Source organism: Xenopus laevis, chromosome 4L (assembly GCF_017654675.1).
Source record: "Xenopus laevis strain J_2021 chromosome 4L, Xenopus_laevis_v10.1, whole genome shotgun sequence".
NCBI lineage: Eukaryota > Metazoa > Chordata > Amphibia > Anura > Pipidae > Xenopus > Xenopus laevis.
Genome location: NC_054377.1, coordinates 118,284,359 through 118,308,248, shown reverse-complemented (window position 1 = coordinate 118,308,248; position 23,890 = coordinate 118,284,359). Strand labels below are relative to the sequence as shown.

At 38.1% G+C, this 23,890-nt stretch overlaps 1 protein-coding gene across 2 annotated transcripts; it reads right to left on the bottom strand.

Annotated features, from left to right (window-relative positions):
- Positions 1 to 950: 950 nt before the first annotated feature.
- Positions 951 to 23,890, bottom strand: fam227a.L (family with sequence similarity 227 member A L homeolog). 2 transcript variants are annotated; one of them, XM_018258816.2, is made up of 15 exons: positions 23,644 to 23,890; positions 22,213 to 22,355; positions 21,671 to 21,765; positions 21,032 to 21,119; positions 20,550 to 20,653; positions 19,190 to 19,333; positions 18,438 to 18,536; positions 17,035 to 17,139; positions 15,067 to 15,196; positions 14,305 to 14,400; positions 11,416 to 11,495; positions 10,387 to 10,544; positions 9,090 to 9,239; positions 8,218 to 8,290; positions 951 to 4,274 (listed from the first exon to the last, which is right to left on the bottom strand). In XM_018258816.2, the coding sequence occupies exons 2-15, from the start codon at positions 22,331 to 22,333 to the stop codon at positions 4,239 to 4,241; spliced, it is 1,479 nt and encodes a 492-aa protein (XP_018114305.1). In that variant the 5' UTR covers positions 22,334 to 22,355; positions 23,644 to 23,890; the 3' UTR covers positions 951 to 4,238. The 2 variants fall into 2 exon arrangements, with proteins under 2 accessions (XP_018114305.1, XP_041446646.1); XM_041590712.1 differs by lacking the exon at positions 23,644 to 23,890 and having other exon boundaries at positions 22,213 to 22,479.

Below are 23,890 nucleotides of genomic sequence, written 5' to 3'. Positions count from 1 at the left end.
ACATTTAGGGGCCTACTTACTATGTAAAACAATTCACGCCAGAAAAATGGTGTAAAAAGCTGTGTAAAATAAATGGCAAATTTTTCAAGTTGTGTATTTTATTTATGCTGCCCAAACACTGGATTTGATGTATTTTACACCACTTCAGACCTCGCAAAAGTCAATGGAAAAAATTCAACCAGAAAAAAAACCACGATTGATAAACCCCATATTTTTCCATAGCATTTTCAAATGGCTGCTTCCTTTTGCATTGGAATTTTCTGTACAAAGCGAAGTCAATACACAACTTGATAAATATGCTGTTTTTTTTTTTTTACACAATGATGCCTGATGATGTGTAGTGTGTTTTGTCACCATTTTTTTCAAAGCATGACAAATATGCCTTCCTTAGTGTACTAATAAGAATATGTAACCCTTTGATAAAAATAATGAAAAAATAAACAAAAAATATTATTTTTTTAATATACTGGTTCATTTAACCTTATCTCCATGTGGGGGCATGTACTGTTCAGTGAAAGTGGACCTAATGGAGGAAAGGTGGGAGCTTGTTTAGGCTAAATCCACACTTTGGTGTGACAATATGGAAGCATTAGTACATATATCAATGATGTTGCTCCATCCTTATATGTTAAAGGGCTCTGTTATATTAGTAAACTTTTCCTTCAGAGAGGGTAAAGTTACTGCAAGCTGCATAGTTTTGTATTCTTTGCACTTCTCTCACACAGCATATATGCCTATACGTTTAGACTGGCTGCAATGTAAATGTAATATTTTAATACCGGGAAAGTGACAAGGGGAAAAGTACACACCGTAATACAGAATAAAAGGATGTAGTTCAACTATATTTCTATTATTATATAAACAGAACAATAAGCAACACTCACTTGTTTCATCTGTCATGAACTAAAGCTACTTGTGCTTGAAAAGCTTGTGCATGGTTACAGTGCAGCAGTAAGCAAATTGCAGTATAAATAAAAAGGATTTATTAAAAAGACATGTAAAAAATTCATATTATAAGAATGAACCAATCCATATTAAATTAACCCCCTCCCCCACAAACTGTCCATATTAGCACTTTTTGATCTCGAGCATTTTGATAAGTAACACCAATTTTATTAAAGTAAATAAAATAAAATGCACTGTTGCTCTGCACTGGTAAAAGTTGTGTGTTTGTGTGCGCAATTGTTTATTTTAGTTACTTTTATACACTTTCATGTTTCATGGTATAACTGTTCCTTTAAATGGACAACAGCATACCTTCTTGTTCAACATGAGTTTAATAGACTTTTGCTGAACATACAGTTTGCTTATTACTGTAATGAATGAATGAATGAATAGTGGTGAAGTAAATATCTAAGAAAGTGATGTAAAAATACATGTAATACATGTATAAATAAGAATAGAAATTTAAGCTTCTCCTAATAGAAAAATTTGAAAAACATGTTTAATTTGTGTAATGTATAGATAAAATAATCAGGGGCCACCAGTTGACAGACTGTCAATAATGGACAGGCCAGGCAATATGCAGACCAGTCAGACAAGTGAACCCCACTTGTTGATTGCTGTATAATAATCAGGCCAAAAAAATCCAACATATTGAGATTTAGGATCTGGGAATTGTGTTCGGTTTTCATTTACTACACATGAAGGTATGGGCATCCTTATTCCAAATCCTAAATAACCATGGACCCATGCAGTAAATGATTGATAGACTGTCTGGCACATTTTTCTATAATACAAATTCATATTTATAAGAAACCTTTATATCATTTCATAAAATATTTTAATGTAGTAATAACTTACAGTATATAAGTATATCATAGATGGGCATGTTGTCATTTAACCTTTATTATATATTTTTAGTTTGAAGCAATAGCATTTTTTCTTACATTTTGAAAGGCATTTTATTAAAATAGTAGTTGTAGCATTTATGTCTAATTGGGTTAAGTCCACCACAATCAGCTGATACAGTGGTTCAGTGCTTGAGCTGACAGTCTTAACTAGTGTGTAAAAATTATTGCCGTTTTCCTGCCGGCATCACTGTACTTCCATGCTCATGCACAAAGCCATTATGACATCTGCCAAACACCTGCACTGCATACATCCTAATGCTGCACTGGATGTGTTCTGATGCTGTATCTGTTTTGACACTTCATCAGGGCATAACCAAAGAGGAAGCAGACCCTGTGGCTGCAGGGGGCCCAGGAGGTATAGGGTATATAAGTTCAATAAATATTGGTAAAACTGGTAAACTGCTACACATTTTGGGGTCCTGAAAAACAATTTGCTGTGGGGCCCATAAATAACTAGTTACGCCTCTGTACTTTCATTTTTACATTTCCTGTGGGACTATTTGCTTATCAAGTTCCAAACATTAATCTTGGTGTACTTTGTGACTTTCCCTTGTTTTGACCCTTACTCCTTGCCTGTATCAGATCCCTCTTGTACTCTGTCGGCCCCAATTTACTCCCAAATGCTGAATGATTTTTTGCACCTAGACATTTGCGTGCATGCATGACATCAATGCCAAAGTAATTTTTTTTGGGAGGAGGGGTCTGGATTTTAATGACATGCTGTTTTATACTTCCACCTTCCCTGTATACAAAATGATTTTGATTAAGATCTTGCCATAATTGTCGATTGGTGATTATTTTTATTACCTGTTTATATGCAGGATTGTTTATTTTAATCAATGTATGTGTTTCTGTTTCCTCTTTCATCGTAAGAGGATGGTCACATGCAAAAGATTTCATTTTCATTTTTTTACAATATTCATTTTCAATCCAGGAGTCTTTTTTTTTTTTTGCAATGTGATGTAAAAATCTGGATTGCAATTTTTTTGCCGACTACCAAAAATAATTAGAAATTGGGTGAATGCAGATTACTATATTGATTCCTGGAATTTCTTTGCTATTGGTATAATGGCAAATATCATATTGATGGCCATCACAGCCCTATATACACAACTATATACACAATATTTTGCTGGATGCCCAGGGCTATCAAATTGTCCATCTCCTGATAAACATAATGGCTGATCTTTGCTATTTTGAAAACACTATTTGTTTCTCTTCTTCTCAGTATTTGTCAATCACTGGAAATAAAAAATGGTGTATTCCTCTTTTTGCAATTTTGTAATGCTAGGATGTCTGTCAGCTGTGATTATGCCTACATTTAATCCTTCCTTTATTATTCCATCCAAGCATTCTTTTTTAGAACAGCAGAATTTATTTTAGCAGTTTAAATTATTTTAAAATGTAATCATTTTGTCAGTTAAAATATCCATGAAACTATATACGCAATATTTTGCTGAATGCCCAGGGCCATTAAATTGTCCATTCCCTCATAAATATAATGGCTGATCTTTGCTATTTTTAAAACACTATTTGTTTTTCTTCTTACCAATATTTGTCAATCACTGGAAATAAAAAACATGTTTTGATAGCAACTATATGTTTTCTTTGCAATTGTTGGTATACTGCAAACATCCATTAATTCAGCCAATGAACAAAATAGAGGCTGTAAGATTGAAAGCTGCTATTTTGTTTACTTTTGGCTGACTTTCCCAAATCAAAATATTGTGACCATTCAAACATGTTTCATTAACCTAAAGCCTTTTAATTTTTTTCTAATAATTGGAGAACAACAATCTACAATAGAACACACTGAACGTTTACCTAATAGTTTGTCTATATAGGTTTCATAAACCATTTTCGTTCATTTAAATATTAGGACTTGAAACAGATTCCTCACTCAGCAGTGCACACCATACATCTTCATCTGCTTGGGAAGAATTGTTTTTAAAAGTGGACCCTGGCCAGTTTGGATAAGCCATTTTTTCATAATATCTAGGTATTTATAATATGTTTAGCACTAGAACATAAACGGGTTTTATATACAAATAGTGTTGGACTAAGGAGTCTGGGGCCCACAGGGACTGCCACTTTAGGAACACTCCCATGACTTACATTGAAATTATTTGCTTGGTAAACTGAAGCAAGCATCCTACCATTTTTGACTATAATTTTTCCATCCGAAGTCACTTGGGCCACCAACACTAATCATGGGGTTTTTGTAGCCTCTATATGAAATGTGATCTTCTGATGAAAATCAGTTTTATTGGTACGTTTCATATGAATGAACACTATTACTTATTTGGCCAGTCTTGTATCCCAAAGCTTTACTGAACATTTATAAGATAAAATTAAAATATAATCTGTGTTACATGCAGCATGAAATTATGGCTTTATCTTCTCTTCATGGCCATCTGAAGACTGAAAGAAAAAAAGTTCTTATTAAAGACAATTGTACAGTATTGAAAAGAATTTGCAACAGATTTGCAAATTCGACTTGTCACAATGATAAATATTTAGGTTACATAAATATATGACTAATATATTATACAACTTTTGAATGTACAGTATATTGGCACCTTTACTGTATGTGTACAATTCACCTGCCCTGTAGATTTTATTTTAATGACTTGCATAATGTTCAGAAAGCAATTACATCCCTAAGAATTAAAGGACAAGAAAATCCAAATTCAATTGGGAGGTGCCAATAAGTTAGGTACACCAGTGGATTCAAACAAGTTCTGTTTAAAAAAAAAATTCACCAGCCCAGAGAACTTTCCATCACAGCACCATAAATCATCTTTCCTTTATTTCCCAAGCAATCATTTTTAGACTTCTGCATGTACAATATGATAAAATCTTCCCATTCTAACAAATACACATAAAAAAATGAGGGCTGTGTCATGTACTGAATTCCATCTTTCAAGTCACATGCCTTTAATTGTTTGTTCTTGTTTCAGCTGAACTCCTGCAAGAAGTGCTAGGATTCAGCTGAATTCTGAACCAAATCCTGGATGTAATGCAACCCTACAAAAATTACACCACTGCTAGGACATCACAGAGGCTCAGCAGATAGCAGATTCGGTGCCGGGGTCATGGATTCAAATCCAGCCTGGGTACTATCTGCAGTGAGTTTGTAAATTCTCCCTGTGTTTCTTTCCACTATCCAAAAACATACAGAAATCTTAATTGAATCCTGATAAAATTCATTAGGGACCTTTGATTGTAAACTCCACGAGGACAGGGATTACGTGAATAATGTACAATCTTGCTACAAAAAAGTGTCAGCATTATATAAATACTGGGAAATAAATAAATATATAAATGAATTCCTTAATCTAGGACATTTTAAGGTTCCTTTCCATGTGTAGTGCAATGTGGTCACACCTGTTATTTATTTAAAGGGATACTGTCATGGGAAAAAACATTTTTTTCAAAATGAATCAGTTAATAGTGCTGCTCCAGCAGAATTCTTCACTGAAATCCATTTCTCAAAAGAGCAAACAGAATTTTTTATATTCAATTTTGAAATCTGACATGGGGCTAGACATTTTGTCATTTTCCCAGCTGCCCCTGGTATCCCTTTAAGGTACAGATTACTTTTCCATATAGTTGCGCTAAGCACTATTGTATCTTTTCTGCCTCTTCTGAATTATGCTCGAATGCACCTACTGATGCTGGGGAACCAGCTACCATTACCCTGAATGTGGTGCTAATTCCAGGGTTCCCAGAGCAAAGTCAATAGTCTCAGCCAATATGACTATGAATATTTTCATTCATCCAGGTCATGGTATATCTAGTATAGGTAAATTTTAAAAAAACTGGACTTGCTGAGTAATCAATGAAGACGTTTCACTACTCATCCGAGCAGCTTCTTCAGTTCAACTGACTGGTGTGGGAAGTTCTCGGCATTTAAACTCTTCCACTAATCCATTTACAATGGCACATTGTAACTCTTCAAAGAGGTGACATCTGAAGAAATTCACAGAGGTGTTGATTCTGTGTAGTTACTGTGATAGGTTTATCCAATGTGATTATCTGTTTAATTCCCACCATCCGCTGGAACACAAACTGGGTGTCATTAGAACTCTGCACCACAGGGCGGAATGTGTGGCAACTGATACAGAGTCCAAAGACAAAGAGCAAAAACATCTTAGAGGAGCTTTGAAAGCGTGTGTGTCAGGATTACCAGTATTATCCAGTCGTAGAAGGAGCTGGAGCTGTAGATATTGAACCCACAAGCGCCTCACACAACCGCTACCCACCTGGAGTGGAACAGGGAGCAGGGTTGTGGAGAATAGCCAATGAGACGATCAAGCGAAGTACAAAAGGATTAGGCAAAGTCGTGGTCAGGAGGTCCGAGGTCAGAAGGCAGGCAGCGAGATTCGTAAACGATGAGACAGGCCGAAGGGTCGAGACAGGCAGCAGAAATCGTAGTCCAGGTACAGGCGAGGGTCGACAACAAGAATTCAAGAGTATAAGACGCTAGGGTTTCAGTAAAATAACCTAATAACCAGGCAATGCATCTCAGTCTGGATTTGGTTTAAGTATTGCTAATTTGGCGCCAAACTGGCGTCATTGCGCTGGCGTCGCGGAACTGACACCAGCACGTCCATCTCAGGCGTTTTCGCCTGCGTCCTTGTGTCAGCGACCGTCGCCGGCGCCTTCGCGCCCGCGACCGTCGCCGGCGCGCATTAGCGCGCCTGCGCCGGACAGGACGCATGCGTAATTCCTCACAGTGTGGCTACCCAGACTGGGCCTTTGTCAAAACAGCAGCAACCAAGCCCAACAGGAACACCAATAGAAATGAGAAAAGTAGGCGAAACATAGTCATCCCATATGTAGCTGTAGTGTCTGAGAAACTCAGGAGGATTTTTAACAAACACCACGTCCCTGTGTTTTTCAAACCTAGCAACACACTGAGACAAAAACTGGTACACCCAAAGGATCCAACCCCTAAAGAAAAACAAAGCAATGTGGTATACGGAGTCCAGTGTAGCGAGTGGTGCACAGATCTATACATTGGGGAGACAAAACAACTGCTCACCAAGCGAATGGCTCAGCATAGGAGGGCAAACTCTACAGGGCAAGACTCAGCTGTCTTTCTACACCTAAAAGACAAGGGACGCTCCTTTGAAGATAGCAAGGTCCAAATATTGGATAAAGAAGACCGCTGGTTTGAAGGAGGCGTGAAAGAGGCGATTCATGTCAATGTGGAGAAACCATCCCTGTCTGCTACATACAATGCTGTTCTAACATCTGTACCCTGGCTGTTTCAGAACACTTCACACATCCATTCATGCAACTCTCACAAGTAACACCTCCTTCTAGGAATTGCATGACACATTGGATAATCCTATCACAGTAACTACACAGAATCATCACCTCTTTGAAGAGTTACAATGTGCCATTGTGAGTGGATTAGTGGAAGAGTTTATATGACGCGAACTTCCCACACCAGTCAGTTGAACTGAAGCAGCTGCTCGGATGAGTAGTGAAACGTCTTCATTGACTACTCAGCAAGTCCAGTTGTTTTAAAATTTACCTATACTAGATAGTCTCAGCCAATTTGCACCAAAAGAATAACATGCTAATGCTATTTTAACACTGCTCACCAAAGGTGACATAATCCCTACTAAAATGTTAGCTGCGACTTGCACCCTATATATATATTTTGGATAGGGTAGCACTGCACTTCTTAGTGTTCCCTGGGTGCATGGTAAGATAGTTCCAGATATAGTAAAAAAAAGACCAGCAACACCGGGATTTCTTGCAATCAAAGCAAATGTATTAGAAAGTGCGTGTAAAGCCGACGTGACGTTACGATCCCATCAGGGACCTTTCTCAAGGCAACCATGCCTGTGTTCCAATCACATACATATACTCTGAGTGAACCAGTGAAAGGTGACATAATCAACATATAATTATCATGTATAACATCTTTAACCATGGCATGTCTCAATAAGCACTAGTCACTTTATAGCACGTCACTTTAACATGGTTAAAGATGTTATAAATGATAATTATACATGTTGATGATGTCACTTTTCACTGATTGGTTCAGTTAGAGGTTGAAAAAGGTCCCTGATGGGATAGAAACGTCACGTCAGCTTTACATGCACTTTCTAATACATTTGCTTTGATTGCAAGAAATAGTTGTGTCAGGCTGCAATTATTCTGGGATTGTAGGAAAAACTCTGCATTGTGGGGTAAAAAAAACATAGTAATTTGTGCCTGAAAATTGTGCACTGTGTTTGTAAATGACCCTTCTTATATTTATATATAATTTCTCTTCCAGCAATGGGCAAACAAACAACAAATTGCTAGCACAGTAGAGGATCTAATGGGATAACAAGTTACTTACTTTGGTGTCAGAAAATATTTGCTGGCTAATCCTCTTCATTTCAGCTTTATGAGACAAAATCTGCTTCTCTTCCCTATAGGGAGACATGTTATTAAATCACTTTGAAGATTGTGGGAGTATGGCCTCACAAAAATGCTCAAGGAATAGATTTAACAGCAAGCATGCAAGGCAAATTGATGTCAACCTGTACTGTACTCGTATTTCAAGGAGATAAATACTGTTATTTTTTCCCTGGTAATCAGGCGAGGATTTCTAATTTGGCCAACTCTAGGCCAGAGGGTCCTAGCGCCGACCCAACTATCCTTGTAAACACACTAACTGGAGCACTGGGGTTAGTGTTTCAGACAAAGTTAGAATGCGCCTGGGCAACATGCCACCCCTAAATTCTTGCTGTTCTAGGCCCAGGACTTTGTGGTCTTCCCTCTATTACCTGTAGCCCACGTAGAATGAGCTGCCTTAAGAAAGCATGTACAAATTAGGACAAGAAAGGCTTAAAAAGAACAGAGTGCACAGCATGTGGGAAAAAAAACATAATTTTCTTGTTTGTGTGACAAGACATCACATGATTTTAAGGATTTGGATTCCGTTTGGCCAGGCCCTTTGTATTTGGAATCCTGCTGAATGAGGCCAAATCCTGGATTCAGTGCATCATTCATAACTGCAGATTGGTAGAAACAGTTGTCTACAATATATTATCCCATACAATCACTATATTGGCAGAATTCACTGTGTGTGTAAGAAACCATGTTTATCTACTGGTCTCACACATGATTTCAAGACTGTGATATCTACTGACACAAAAAATGTTATTGAGATAAAAATTGTAAAATATTCAGGAAATCTTTATTTTCCTCACTGCAGGTATCACTTACTTGAGATATTCTCTCTTGGCATTTTGTAAGCTCCTATCAAATTCGAGGCTCTCCTTCCACCTCTTCCGGAATTTGTTGTTCACTTCAATTTCCTGCTTATGGAGGCGCTGAAATCCCTGTTTGATGAGCTCCGCATAGGTCATGGAAGATCTTGATTGTAACAGAGGTTAAGGAATTCATTGTATAGTCCATCTTTAGTAAGGCAAATATGTTTTTTTTTTTCACTTACTACTTGCGTGTGATGTATCAATATGCAGGGGCGCTCCACCAATGAGGCGAGTTGAGGCACTCGCCTCAGACGGCAGTGCCCCCCTGTTTGCCACCGGGCAGCAAAAATTGCTCACCTGGTAACTAAGAGCCAAATTTCCGCTTTTCAACCTAGAAATTCGGCTCTTCTAGTGCAGAGAGCACAATCGCGTTCTCTGCACTAGCAACGTAGACCACCCCGGACCCCTCCGGTGCAACGTGGACCGCCCCCGACCCCCTCGGGCACTGAAGAGGTGAGTGCCGTGGAGAGGCGTGGGGGCAGCAAAAGGAAGGTCGTCTCAGGCGGCAAAATTACCAGGATCGCCCCTGTCAATATGGGTGCAAATTAGCACCTATTTTGGTAATTGAAATTGTACTTTGTTCATGGCACTTGCAGACGTACATGTGCCATTTTGTATAATGTACACAATGATAACAATTTGCAATTGGTCTTTATTTTTTTATGATTGTGGAGTTATTTAAATTTTGTTCAGAAGCTCTCCATTTTGGAATTTTAGCCACTAGATCTAAATTACTCTAGCCGCCATAGAAGGTCTGAATAAAAAGATAAGTAATACAAAGTAACAATAACATTGTAGCCTGACAGGGAAATAGTCTTTTAGCTACTGGTCATCAGAATCCTGGAAAAAGGCAGAATAGGAAGGCAAAAAAATTGAAAATTGCTATAAAAATTGAGACCAAGGTTCTTAAGTCTAAATTGAACTTTCTATGACATACGGAAAGTTAACTTAAATGTGAGTTACTCCTTTAAAATTGTCCCTTTATTCCCAAAGTAGGAAAAATGGTTTTCATTCAAATCATTGGGGGTTCAGGGCCCACCAGGGCTGCTATCATAGGGCCCCAACAGACCTGAGGTCCCCACTCCATTTGAGTCCTCCATGCTCCAAAACCGCAACCGCCCCTGCCACCTCCCCCCCCCCACGTAACTTCACTTTTACCCGACGGGCCCACCAGCAGATTATTTTCTGGTATCCCGTCTGCCCAGTCCTACCCTGCTTGCATCTTCATTTCTTGTTATTTAAAAAGATACAGAACTTGATTTTTTATCTCAGTTCGATGTACTAGTATGTTTAGTCCAGCTCGGGGCTTTTTGTGATGTTCCTGCAAGTAATACTGAACCAGGGGGCTGTGCCCACTCAGATTGAAGAGTTTGTGTGTGAAAGCTGGCCCGCAGCAGGCAGGATGAGACTGAGTTTACAGATAACAAAGAGACAGGAAGGACTAATAAAACAATACAAATATATCCAGTTTTTGGGTATTACTATTATTACCTTTATTCATATATAACAACACTAATTATGCCTAGCTTTAAACAAAATTGTTCGAAAAACATCCCTCATCCATGTAGTTTTCAATCTTAGTTTTGGCATCTGAGTGCCAGAGAGTGTCTCTTTCTGATGTAGAAAAGCTTGGAATAAACATATATTGTAATTCCCCCAGTTTTTTGTAATTGGAATTGTTGAAATTTAGATTTTTCTCATCATAATACATAATTTTATACTAATGCAACTGTTTACATCCGGTTTACGCTTCTTCTGATGCAGGGGTGTCTAAAAGGTAGATCGGGATCTACCAGTAGACCTTTAGCTGGTGATCAGTAGATCTCAAGACACTGTCACAAGACACAGCTTGTTTAAATCACCCTCATGTTTCATTCCTTTTATTCAGATATTTGTAAGGTTACATAAGAAATAGTTGTTTGTTAAATACAGAAATATCCATTTTCCCATAAATTAATATTGAAGTAATATTTCCAGGGAACAGAATTCTAACAATGCTTTCATGGATGTAGATCATAATGGGACATAATCTTTAAAAGTAGACCTTGCATTAGTAAAGTAATGGTGCTCCTGTTCCAATGACTTCCTTGTACTGCCATCTTGTGGACATATCTAAAATCTAAATGGCTTAGATGGCACAGTACATGCAGGTAGTTTTATTGTTTGCATTTATTGTCTGTACCCTCATTCTACTCTTAAATACTCACCCCTTAAATGTTGGTTGTGAATACACTACATTACATGTGTATTACTATCATGCCCCACATGTTCTAACTTACTTCTTTGGTTGCTGGCTGTCTCCTTGATGGGGTAATCTTTATAAATCTTTCCTGAGCTTCCCCTTCTCCATTCCTAATACCTGAAAGTACAGCAGGATTCATTTAGAAGCAGTGTCAGTGTGAAATCTCCAAAACTTGCCTATTCTTGATTGCTTACCCACTCCTCCTGTAAAGCCAATATTTTCACTGAACACCTGCAGACAGACCTACATGTAGATTTTTCTTTCTTCTGTGGTGATCAAATGTTCTTTGAGCCCATGCAGCCACAGGGCTTGAATGTGGTTACCACCACCAAAAACCCCGATTACACACCAGACCACAGCCAGACATGGTCTGATCCACTTAAACTCTACCTGCATTCCAATCAAACACACTAATGTTCAAGTCTGCTAATCAGGAGTGGCGCAGTACCAATATACTGTATATCATTGTAATTTAGGCTTAAGCTGTGCAAGTTCATCTCTAGATATCTAGTAGTGCACTCCTTTATATCATGTTCATTATGTGCCAATAAATCATTTGCCTGAGAAGCTATTAATCTTGGTTAATAGCTTTAATAACTTTCAGAGTTATTAAAGAGTACTGGGTTTCTCTAAACGTAAAACTACTGAGTCACTGTATATTACAATTTCCATTATAAAACTACTGCCCTCCAGATGTGGTGAAAATACAGTTCCCAGTGCAATGCAATTACAGTGCAAAAATATCCTTTTGCATCAGTATTCAAGGGAAACCCTGGACAAGCTGAGTGCTGTTGTACCATGGATGCTCTATGTAAATAAATAAAGAAGAGTTGTCATCAAATTAGGGCCCTAACATAGGACTTTACATACCTGCAGTTACTTTTTTGTGCATCCATCGTTAACTGACTTCTCTATGGAGATCATACTGACATAAGCACACTGAAATGCTACAATTATAGGGCTAAAACTATCAGTGACTGGATGTTGTAGTTCAATAAAAGCTTGAGATGTGGATGTTAGGCTATAAATAAATGTGCCACACAGAAGCTATTTTGCCTTGGTTTCAACCAACACAGACTTGTGTTACTGTAGGCTTGGTCTTTGCCATTTCCAGCCACTTTGCCAGGTCACACCCATGGCTGTTTTTTTTATAAGGGGATTATCATTTTGACAGAAGGAAAAATAATAAAGTCAATGTAGAATTTACAATACAATTATAATACAATTATACACGTTACCTAATATTTTCAGTAGCTAAACACAAATAGAAAAGTAAAAATGTATGGTATTGGCCCTCTAACAATAGTTAAAACTTTTGACACTACCTCTCCCTAACCACAGCACTTATTAGGGTGCGTAGTAAAAATAAATGTGGGTAAAAATGGCATTTTATATACTGAACTTATTGCACCAGCCTAAAGTTTCAGCTTCTCAATAGCAGCAATAATCCAGGACTTCAAACTTGTCACAGGGGGTCACCATCTTGGAAAATGTCTGTGACACTGCCATGTAGTAATCATATGTATTAATTACTAATCACAGAAATGAAAGTATTGCCAATACCTGTGTTTGCTTTCAACGGGGTGCTCCCACTTTTATTCAAGGTGCTTCCAGACACTTTACAATGGATCAAACATTTCGGGACCGCATGGCCCTTATTCAGTGATGACTGAGGGTTCACTGAGGAAGGGCCATGCGGTCCCGAAACGTTTGATCCATTGTAAAGTGTCTGGAAGCACCTTGAATAAAAGTGGGAGCACCCCGTTGAAAGCAAACACAGGTATTGGCAATACTTTCATTTCTGGGATTCACTACTGGCGTGTGTCTAGGCCAGGGCCATATATACCTGCATCCCCTGTTACGAGTGTTGTCTTTAATTACTAATCAGCCATATATTGTGACATTTCTATTCTATGTGTACTGTATATTGTGAGTGGGTCCCTAAGCTCAGTAAGTGACAGCAGCACATAGCATGTGCAGTGAATCAGCAGAAAAGAATATGGGGAGCTACTGGGGCATCTTTGGACACAGATTTTTACTGCTAAAGGGCTGTGGTTTCCTTGGGCTGGTACAGAAGCACAAAACATAATGTACAACATTTCTACCTACTTCTTTAGTTAGGCTTTAGTTCTCCTTTAAAGGGGCAAAATACACTTTTTAGCATTGTTGAATGAAGAGGGCTTGTAAAGAAAACATACGTTTCTATTTTGATGTATGATTTATAGTATTTCTTGCAGAAACCAGCGCAAAATTTGACATTGAAAGTAAAGTCACATTTTACTTTCCAATTAATATATGCAAAATCAAAACAAATTAGCAGTTTATGAAAAGCCCTCTGTATAAACAAAGCCTCCTGTTGGTTTTTGTATAATGTAATAAAAGGTGAAAAGTGGACTAGATGTCTCATTACTTATAGTCAGGTAGCATTTAGCTGTTTAAAAACAAACCTCTGGGTTGCTGCACCCAAGCAAACTTTGTGCCTTTCTCACATTTGGGGTAACAAAAGGTGGAGCTTACAAGGGTGGTTTATCACAGAGAAATTGTAGATGCAAAGCCCTAGTAAAAGCTCCCTTGCTCTGACTATACACATGTATATATAAATATTCTTATTTATAATGTGCTACTTGTGCATGCATCACTATACAGCAGAAAAGGAGAATTTCACAATCATCTGTTAAATTGTCTGCAGAAGAGTGTTCGCATATGTTTGTACTGGTTTGCTTTGTCTCCTGTGGGAAATTGCCTCTACCATGGCTAACAATGAGACTGAAAATACCTTCCTATCTGGAGCAATTGGAATTTCTACATGTTTATTTTTATATGTGGTAATTTCAGTTGATCAGGATGGGAATTTCATTTCAGATGCATGTACCACACTAGCAGATTCAAGAAATGTATTGTTAATTCTATTCATTTTGTAACTTACCTTGCTTCTGCTTTTCCTTCCCATGAACCATGTCATTCTTTGGCTCCAGAATATGAAAGTCCCATGTTTTGTAGCATCCTGGACTGGGACATATGCCTGAAAGAAAAAACAATAGTTAACAAGCAGTCCACATCAATTCAAATCTTGTCAACGAACTCATTTTCATGGTTTTTATATTTTCTGAAAGAACAATAAAGAAAAGAAATTGGCAACCAGAAGTAGAGGCAAAACACAGAAAGGAAAAAGGTTGAAAATGGGAGATCAAACACTGCCTATTGTTAAATTTTAAAATAACACAGTGTATATCCAAACTAGATCATTTAAAGGGGTAAATTAGCTTTCAGTATGACATAGACAGAAAATTATATATATATAGAGATATGCATTTTGTATTTTTGTATTGTTTTTATTATTTACTTTTTTTGTTTTGTACTTGTCAGGCTTAGAATTCTAGCAGCTCACCAGTTGCCGAGGCTTAATTGCCCTAGCAGCCATGCAGCAGTTAGGAAGTAAAAATGGAAGATGAATAGTAGAGAGCCTAAACAGAAATATAATCATTAACGATAACGATACAATTGAAATTTAACATTAGATGTGACCCGACTACCAGGGTTCCACAATTTCATGTTGCAGGTCAGAAAAGGAAAGAAATGAAGATGGGTTAGATTTAGAAGGTTGCTTACAATATATCCATTTATAACATACTTAAAGTTACTTCATGTGTATAAGTGATACTGCTGGGCAGCTGATGGTAGCACTGACCTCCAATCCACTGCCACAGAAGGTTACATAGCTGTGTTCTAAAGTCATCTGACTGGAACCGGTACAAGGACTGAGGAAAGGAGAAGCAGAAGCTGCTGTATATTGCCTGACTCAACACTGATGGGAAGACCTGTAATGAAATATAATATGCCATCATGCCAGAAATTGCAGCTTTAACCCCAGAATACAAATTCTTTTGCATGTCCTCTCCAAGAAAGGCTGTGTATTCTAAAATACCTACAAGCTGCAGTATGTGCATGGAAATTAAAGCTTAAGCTAAAATGCCCTGTCTATATTTAAATCACTGTGGCTGAGTATGCGGGAAACTATACTTCACATGTATATAGTAGAAATTACATTGTAGAAGTATTGAAAACATGGAGGTTTACTTCTAAATTCTTCTAAATGCATTAGAGGAGACATACAGTATTTTCATTAGTGATGTGCAGGCCAATCTGAAACACACAAAATAGGCATGCTTTAAAGGAAGGAAGGAAAGTCGTTTACAACTTGGAGGTGCCAACTGTTCGGCACAACCAAGTCAATGTAGTTACTTACCTGAAACCCCGGGCCAGTACTCCTTTCAGCAGAAAACTGCACCGGGCCGGGGTTATTCCAGTGAGCACCACAGAGCGCTTCTGGCTTCTTCAAATTTCCCTGGGCAGACGCATGCGCAGCAGAATGAAAAAGCCAACTTTTTAGTTAAAGTTCAGCTTTTCACTCTAATGCGCATGCGCAGCCACGAGAAGAAAGAAGAAGGAGCGCTCCGTGGTGCTCAGTGGCAGTGTCGGACGAGCCCAGATCTGCTTCTCAGTGGCGCGCGACCCCTCTTTGTCTGAGGTCGCAGCAAAATCAAAATTTTACGCGTACGCACTATCGTTGCACATGCGCACTAACGTATCGCTGCACACTAACGTAGCGCTGCATGCGTACGCACTGACACACATACAGACATACCCAATTCAATTTTTTGAGATTTATTACACCCCAAAGCTGAAAATAGCTCAAATCTGAAAATACTCCAGAAATCAATGATTTGAAGAGGTCCCTTGAACCATTTGAAGATGCTAATAGCATTCATGATTTTCCATAGATTATTTTCTGTGGGTTTCATTCAAAAACTCGATTAATTTGAGTGTTCGGGTTTTTCATCACAAATTCAATGATTCTAGTTTTTTACATTCGAGTTTTTTCATAAATTAGAAAACATTTGAGTTGTGAGTTTATTCAAGGTATAAAAAACCTTCCAAAGCTCACAAACTCGACCTTTGATAAATAACCCCCATAATGTACTATTGCCCTGCACTGGTAAAACTGATCTGTTTAATTCAGAAACACTACTATAATTAATCTAAAAGGCTGCTGTGTTGTCATGGGGAAAGTTGAAATAGGACTAAATGGCACATGTTAATTAGCAGATAACAGAAAAGCACTTTAGAACACCATTACAGTATACAGAGCTTATCTACTGTATAACCTGAGCCTTTTCTCCTTTTAATGGCTACCCCCAATGCTACACAGCAGCTAAGTTATATAAACTATAGTAGTTTTTCTAACACACCAGTTTTAGGCTCGTGCCACACTGGGGCTGAAATTGGCCTGCTGTAATACACATGCCTAAAATCAGCCAGTATGAGTGCATCAGCCTCCTCTACTGCCTGCACTCTGAACTGTTGTCTGAACTATTGGCTCAGGTACAGGCACACATGGCTGTTTTCGGTGCGAGAATTCAAACTCTCACATTTCTTTGCCAAAATCATCCGCATGTGCTTACACCTGAGCCGGCACAAGGGTTCCGGGTGCAGGCAGCAAAGGAGGCTAATACCCACATAGGAGCTGATTTTTGCCCTATTTCTGCCGCCATGTGGCATAACCTTTCCAGTGTAGGACAACCATACATTATATTATATTTTAATTACTTTAAAATATGTCCAATACTATTCCAATACTAATGACCAAAGGACTAACCTTAAGGAAGGCCTCCCCATGATGCTGGTCAAAGGTAATTCCAAGAAGTTTGATATAATTCTCAGCAACACGGTCAAACAACTGTTTCTGATTCTCAGTGTCTGGCTACAAGATATAGACCATGATTATTCTTCATGTTCATTTGTTATGGTTTATTAAAAAAAGGAGCCATTTGTTTTTGTGTAAAAAAAGTTATGACACCAGCTGAAACAATTGTTGAGTTCACAGAACCCCCACCACTAGACTGTGTAATACTTTAACTTGCATGTGCAGTCTACAAAAATTAGAGGGAACACTGATGAGTGTTGACTACTTCCGGATATGTATTACTTTCTCATATAGGCATCAAATAAACCCTGCGGTAAAGTGGGTTTTAGACATTTTAGTTTCAAGCACCTAATTTTCATGCAACATTTTATAGGGTTATACAGGTATAGGAACTGTTATACAGAATTCTCAGATAAGGGATTGTTCTGTAATTTGGATCTTCATACCTTAAGTCTACTAGAAATTCAAGTAAACATTAAATAAACCCAATAGGTTGGTTTTGCCTCCAATAGGGATTAAGTATATCTTAATTTGGATCAAGTACAAGGTACTATTTTATTATTACAGAGAAAAAGGAAATTATTTTTATAAATTTGGATTATCTGGATAAAATGAAGTCTATGGGAGATGGGCTTTCTGTAATTTGGAGCTTTCTGGATAACGGGTTTATGGATAACGGATCCCATACCTGTATATAAAAATACAAAATATGTCATCATGCTATAGTTAAAATAATACATAGAACAGCAAAATCATGCTTATGCCAGGTCTCACATTAATCAGAATATCAAGTCATATCAGCTCACTGGGGGTCATTTATCAACACTGGGCAAATTTGCCCATGGGCAGTAACCCATGGCAACCAATCAAATTGCTGCATTCATTGTTCTACTTGCAGCTGGCTTTAAAAAGCTATTCACTGATTGGTTGCTATGGGTAACTGCCCATGGGCAAATTTGCCCAGTGTTGATAAATGAGCCCTACTGAGGGAGGGTCTCTGGGGTGTTGAATATATATGTAGGTGGTTTGGAGGAGGAGGGCCACAGCAGAGGATCACAGAGGTAAGTTTTCATGCTCTGACTTAAATGGCAGATGACTTTCACCTACCAAAGGATCTGCAGTGCCAACACTGTCACTTCTATAATACTAGGTAACACTTGGATCTGAGCTCTGCTGCATTTCTACTGGCAACACGCGGCAAGATGAAGATGGTACAGACAGTGTTATTTACTGACTCTCTTAAATATAACCAATATAGGGCTGCATAGGTTTCAACACAAACATGCAAGTTGCACTTTTCTTTGTTTCAGTACTTAGAGTCATAAAGAGAAAGATTTCAGATTATTAGAGTATACCTTATACTTGTGTAGGTAAATCCACCAAAAGCAACCCAATATAATCTCCTTGGCTATAAGTGAACTAAGATTCCGGCACACTTCTTTTGGTGAGCAGATCTAAAAATGTGCACAGAGGTGATTAAACTTAAACATTTTTAGCCCAAATATGACGTGTTTTTACCATTTTACTATAAAGCAAAAAAAGGTGTTACTATGCATTTTTTATGGTATTATATATCATAAAGGAAAAAACACATATTCCTTATTACAGGTGTATGCATTATATATGCTATTATGTTAACTAATATGCTGCCTTCATGCTGCTGTTTGGTATTTGAGAACCAAAAAAAAATGCATGCTGGTTAAAAGTTTTCTCACTATGAAGAACCCCGGACCAGTGCAGTTTTCCGCTAACAGGAGCACAGGCCTGGGGTATCAGGTAAGTAAATAGAATCACTGGGGGGTGCCTAACTTTTAGCACCCCAAGTGGTTGTGACTTTCCTTTAATATGATATTGTACTCTTTGGGGTATATTTATTTAGAAAATACTGGTACAATGGACATTGAAATAACACAACTCAGATGTAATTGCCATGTTATGTGCCATATCAGTAAGAAGTAGATTTCGCTGAGAAAGATGTAGGGTAGAAGAATGTCGAAACAACCAACAACTGGAGGCAGATTTAGCAAAAGATTTGCTATTATGGTTGTTCTACAAGTTCAGAGTGTAGAATAATATTAATGCATATTATTATTCTCAGCTGCCATACCTTGCCACCTGTGCTCTCATGGGCTGAAACCACCCTGTCAATAATGGTATCCAGAACAATTCCATAAGGAAGTGGGGTGGGACCTGCATCTGAAAGTCCAGAAAACTGATACAGCTCTATCAGTCTGGGTTTTGACTTCAGCTTCTAGAGGCAGGAGAGTCACAGGAAAGTTAGACATTTGTTACACTGTCAGACATTTATAGTGTAGCACACCTGCAATTAATGTTAATAATTAAAATAATTAAAAATGTGCTCTGTCTAAATTCTATAAAGGAAAACCATAGTTAGATAACGCTTAGTACAAAGTAGTGATGTGCGGGTCGAGAATTTCTCGAGCCACACCCGACCCTAACCCGCCCCCTCCAGAACCACACCCGGCCTGGGCCCGCTCCTGCCCTCTTTTTATAGACCCACACCTGCCCCGATGTCACAAAAGAAGTCTATGAATTCTATACATCACTAGTACAAAGCTAATCCAGGGACTGGTCTAATTGCCCTCTTGGTGTCCTCAGAGGCAAATTGGAAATGGGGTTTTTGCTTTCTTTTGGATCAGCTAGTGTTAGGCAAGTTTCAATTTGTACAAAAAGTTTAACCTTCAATAAAAATCTAAAATGGAAATAAGTTAGTGTTGATGGACGTGTTCCTTCCTTTTCAACCTGAACTTCTAGTTGTTTCTTCCACACAATATTTTGTATACCTCCAGATCATAAAGTGGGCATTTCAGGTGGATCAGGGGAAGTCTTTTTATAACTAAACATGGCTGAAGAAGTTCAGGGGTTGTATTAGTTGTTTGTAGAGCAGTCACTCAAAGAGCAGTCCTCTAAGCAGATAAGTTAAAATTCACATACAGTAGATACCCCATTTTACATTTTTCAGGGGACCAGAAAAAAATTGTAAAATCAGGGAAATGAATTATGGCTAATATATAGGTGGGACCACAAAACAACAATGTAAAATGAGGGGGAAACTTAAAATCAGGGGATGTAAAATTGATGTTTCACTGTATTTATTGAAGTACAAACATAAGTTACAGCCTTACGCGTTTTGTGTTCTCACAACACTTATCATAGGATAATCATAGGGTTCAAAAAGTATACACTTGAAAAAGAGCTATTAGCTCGAAACATGTCTTGTGATGGTGAATAAAGGCACCTGTGCAGCAATAGATTGTGCCTAATGGTATTCTTTCCCTATACTTTTTGAATTGCTGGATTATGCTTTGGAAGGAAGCAGGGGTAAAAGATACCTAAAGAACTTTTCAAAGGGTAATTATACCAGTGTGACTTCACTTGCATAATCATAGGGTTGTATTAGTTATTTTGCATAGTGTGTGTACTAAAATATCGAACACTATTCTTACTTTATTCCCAATATCTTGCATTTCTTGGTGCTGGTCCGACTGTGTATTAGTCAATGGGTGCTCATATCTGTGAGTGAATTTGTCTAACACTTTCTGTTTACTTTCTGAAAATCAGGAGAGAAAGCCAAGTGAAAGGTAATCAGTTGTATATAAACACTTAAATAAATAGCAGACATATAAACAACACTCCGCTGATGTCATCAGCTAAGCAAGATGCTGTAGTGCAGTACCTACATTTACCACTCAGTCCACTATAATTTCTGTAAGCCAGGGAAGTAAAGCTACTGCACCACCAACAAGGCCCTGGACTGCAACTAATGATGGCTATATGAAAAATTGTTGTAATTCAGGGACAGTAGGTGTCAAATATTTCAGATTTATCTTTTTTCATCTTCTAACATAAAACATTATGATTTGCGTGGAAAAAATAGTCTAAATATATTCAATATACTCATCAAAAAGACATACAGTGGAATACTTACTTATTACGCTTTGCTTTTGCTGAATCTGCTCTGCTTTCAATGTCCTTCCTTGTGTATCTTGGACTAGTGAGGATAAGCCTCTGTTCTCCTGCCGAAATGTAATCACTTATATGACATAATCAAACATATATACCTGCAGGTTGCCACGTTGATAATTACTGTATGCTACACTTGAACTTGACAAAGGGCCTTGGTGCCCGAAACATGTCGTGTGGACAATAATAAAAATGTAACTTGCAGTTATTCTGCCTATAGTGTGTGATTCCCAAACCCTGGATATACATTGTTAATACAAAGAGGAGGTCAGGGACAGCGCCTCAAGGGAACCACTACAACTGACTACTAAAAATTCCGGCTGATTGTGTGTAAAACTAATATTGGTATAATTACTGTATGCTAGTCATTTACCAAAAACTGGTTGCTTTACTTACAGCCATAATATTGCACATATACTTTTTTTCTAGTTTGCTTGCTACCTTTAACAGTTTACAGGCAGGCTACTTGCAAATTATTTTAAAATTTAAGATGAACTCTCTCTCTAGCGCCTGTAATGTCACTGAAGTACACTACGAAACGTGCTAGTTTTATTTGTATACTGTACCAGGATAATCATGTATATAACACCAATAACAAACTTACATCTAAATCAGAATCCTCATGGTTACGTTTATTCGTCTCCATATCCAGATGAGCAATCTTTTGGTTTACACTTTCTATAGAGCCAATCAGAAAACCTTGGGCAGCCAAGTTAAGGTAGAATATGACAAATACATAGAAAACTGTGGGAATATGAATACTATAATATGCTTATAATGCTTAATTAATAGGCTGCTCCTAAAAATTAGGAGCTGCTCCTTTTAGGAAAAGAATGCATTGGTTCAGGGAAAAAGTAGCACAGTGCCTCAACGCAAACTTACGTATCTTACTAGGCACCTGCTGAGGGACGAAAAGGTAAGAAACATGATGGCACGGCACTGTGATAATTTTTTTCCTGCTTCTGTGTATTTTGTTCCTAAGGGCAGGATTCGATGATGCGTTTTGATGCGACTAAACGCATGCAATGTGTCGGATGGTTTACTGAAAACGGAAGCGAGAAATCGCATGTTACAACTACATTGATCCGACGTAGTTGTAATGCTTGTTTCATATAAAATTTGTATTTCATCTGAACTCAAGGATACAGGCTGAGGACTCTATTTCCTTCCGTGCACTCTCTTTATTTTGATCTAGATTCAAATATTCCTTTGGAAGATCTTCCTCATATGGTGCCATGGAATAACTAAGACGATTTATCCAGTCCATCTTCTCACCAAATGATAGAAAACTAAAACATTCAGAGCAAAAAAAACCATCAGAACAAGCAAAATGCCTTATTTAAGGGTATAGGTATGGTATATTTGTTAACAGGAAACCCGTTATCCAGAAAGCTCTAAAATATGGGAAGACCATCTCCCACAGACTCCATTTTAATAAAATAAGTCACATTTTTCAAAAATAATTTACTTTTTCTCTGTAATAATAAAACAGTAGCTTGTACTTGAGCCCATCTAAAATATGTGTTAATCCTGGTGTGCAATCAGAGTTGCCAGGTTGGCGGGTTTCCAGCCAAATTGTGCTACTAATTTAAAGCCCAGGCTGGTTTTGAAAGTACAAACTAGCCAAGGTACAGATTTGGGCTACTTATAGGGCCTTTTGCTGGTTTGTCCTTTGGAAACCAGCCAAAGTTTTTTCTTGCCCTAATGTACCCAGCCTGCGTCATCCAATGCATGTTGGGTAATGTAGTTTTTGTTTAACAATTTGCCGCCTGGCAAGTTCAATGTAAGACTGCAATACCCAGCATGCGATGGGACTGACTTGTGTAGAAGTTGGGAGTTACCAGATTTTGGGCTCTGTATCCCAGTCTCCCGCAACTCGAACATGTTTGCATTTTCCAGTGACTTTCCTCAATTTCAGGCAATTTTGGGGCACAAATCTGCTGGCCACCAAAATGTCTAGAGGTTGAGCTGTTTTACCAATATTTATTGAAATTGTATATGTATTAGGGACTTATCGGCCCCCTAGACCCCCCTAGTGAAGGGAGAATCTATCCCATTTTGCTTCATGGAAAAATTTGCAAATCTATTTGAAAAATGCGTATTTTCATATTCATCTATTTTTTTTTAGACTTTTTTTTCACTGCACATATTGTGCTATTTTTTGGTCTAGTCTTGAAGTGCCTCTTGGCTAGGGTTGCCACCTCTTCTGGAAAAAACTACCAGCCTTCCTATATATTTATCTTTTTTTCCTATTAATAACATTGGGATAAACCATCATTTTTTACTGGAAAGGCTGGTAAAATACCAGCCAGTTGGCAACCCTACTTTCTTGGCTAGTTTTATAGCTGACTTTGGCTGGTTTTGAAAAATAGACCTGACAACCCTGGGTGCAATGTTAGGGGGCACTAGGTATGTACCTCTTCTGTCTGCCTACCAATAGTTCTTCTGGGCCCTTGATTCATTGAGCCCTAGGGTACCCAGCTAGCATGACCCTTGTTAATAGTAAGAGTGTATAATGCTGCTTATCCATGTAACACGGTTGTATAAAACGTGATTTACTCTGTCGTAAATGATTACCTTTGCTCCGTGGGATTATCTGAATTCGGATTCTGGCCCTTTAAGAACCTACAACAGCGTCTCTGTCTCCATAGCAACAAATACGGGCCAGACCATCTGTACAAATTGCTCACAGTGAACAAAACTCTTCAAAAACGAATTGCAATGTCTCCAGTATTTTTCTCACTATGCAGCGCTGTAAGCAAAAAAGGAATACAAATGCTAAAGTTTGAAAAAGGCGAAAAAACTAAAGTTGCTCCCCCTTTCA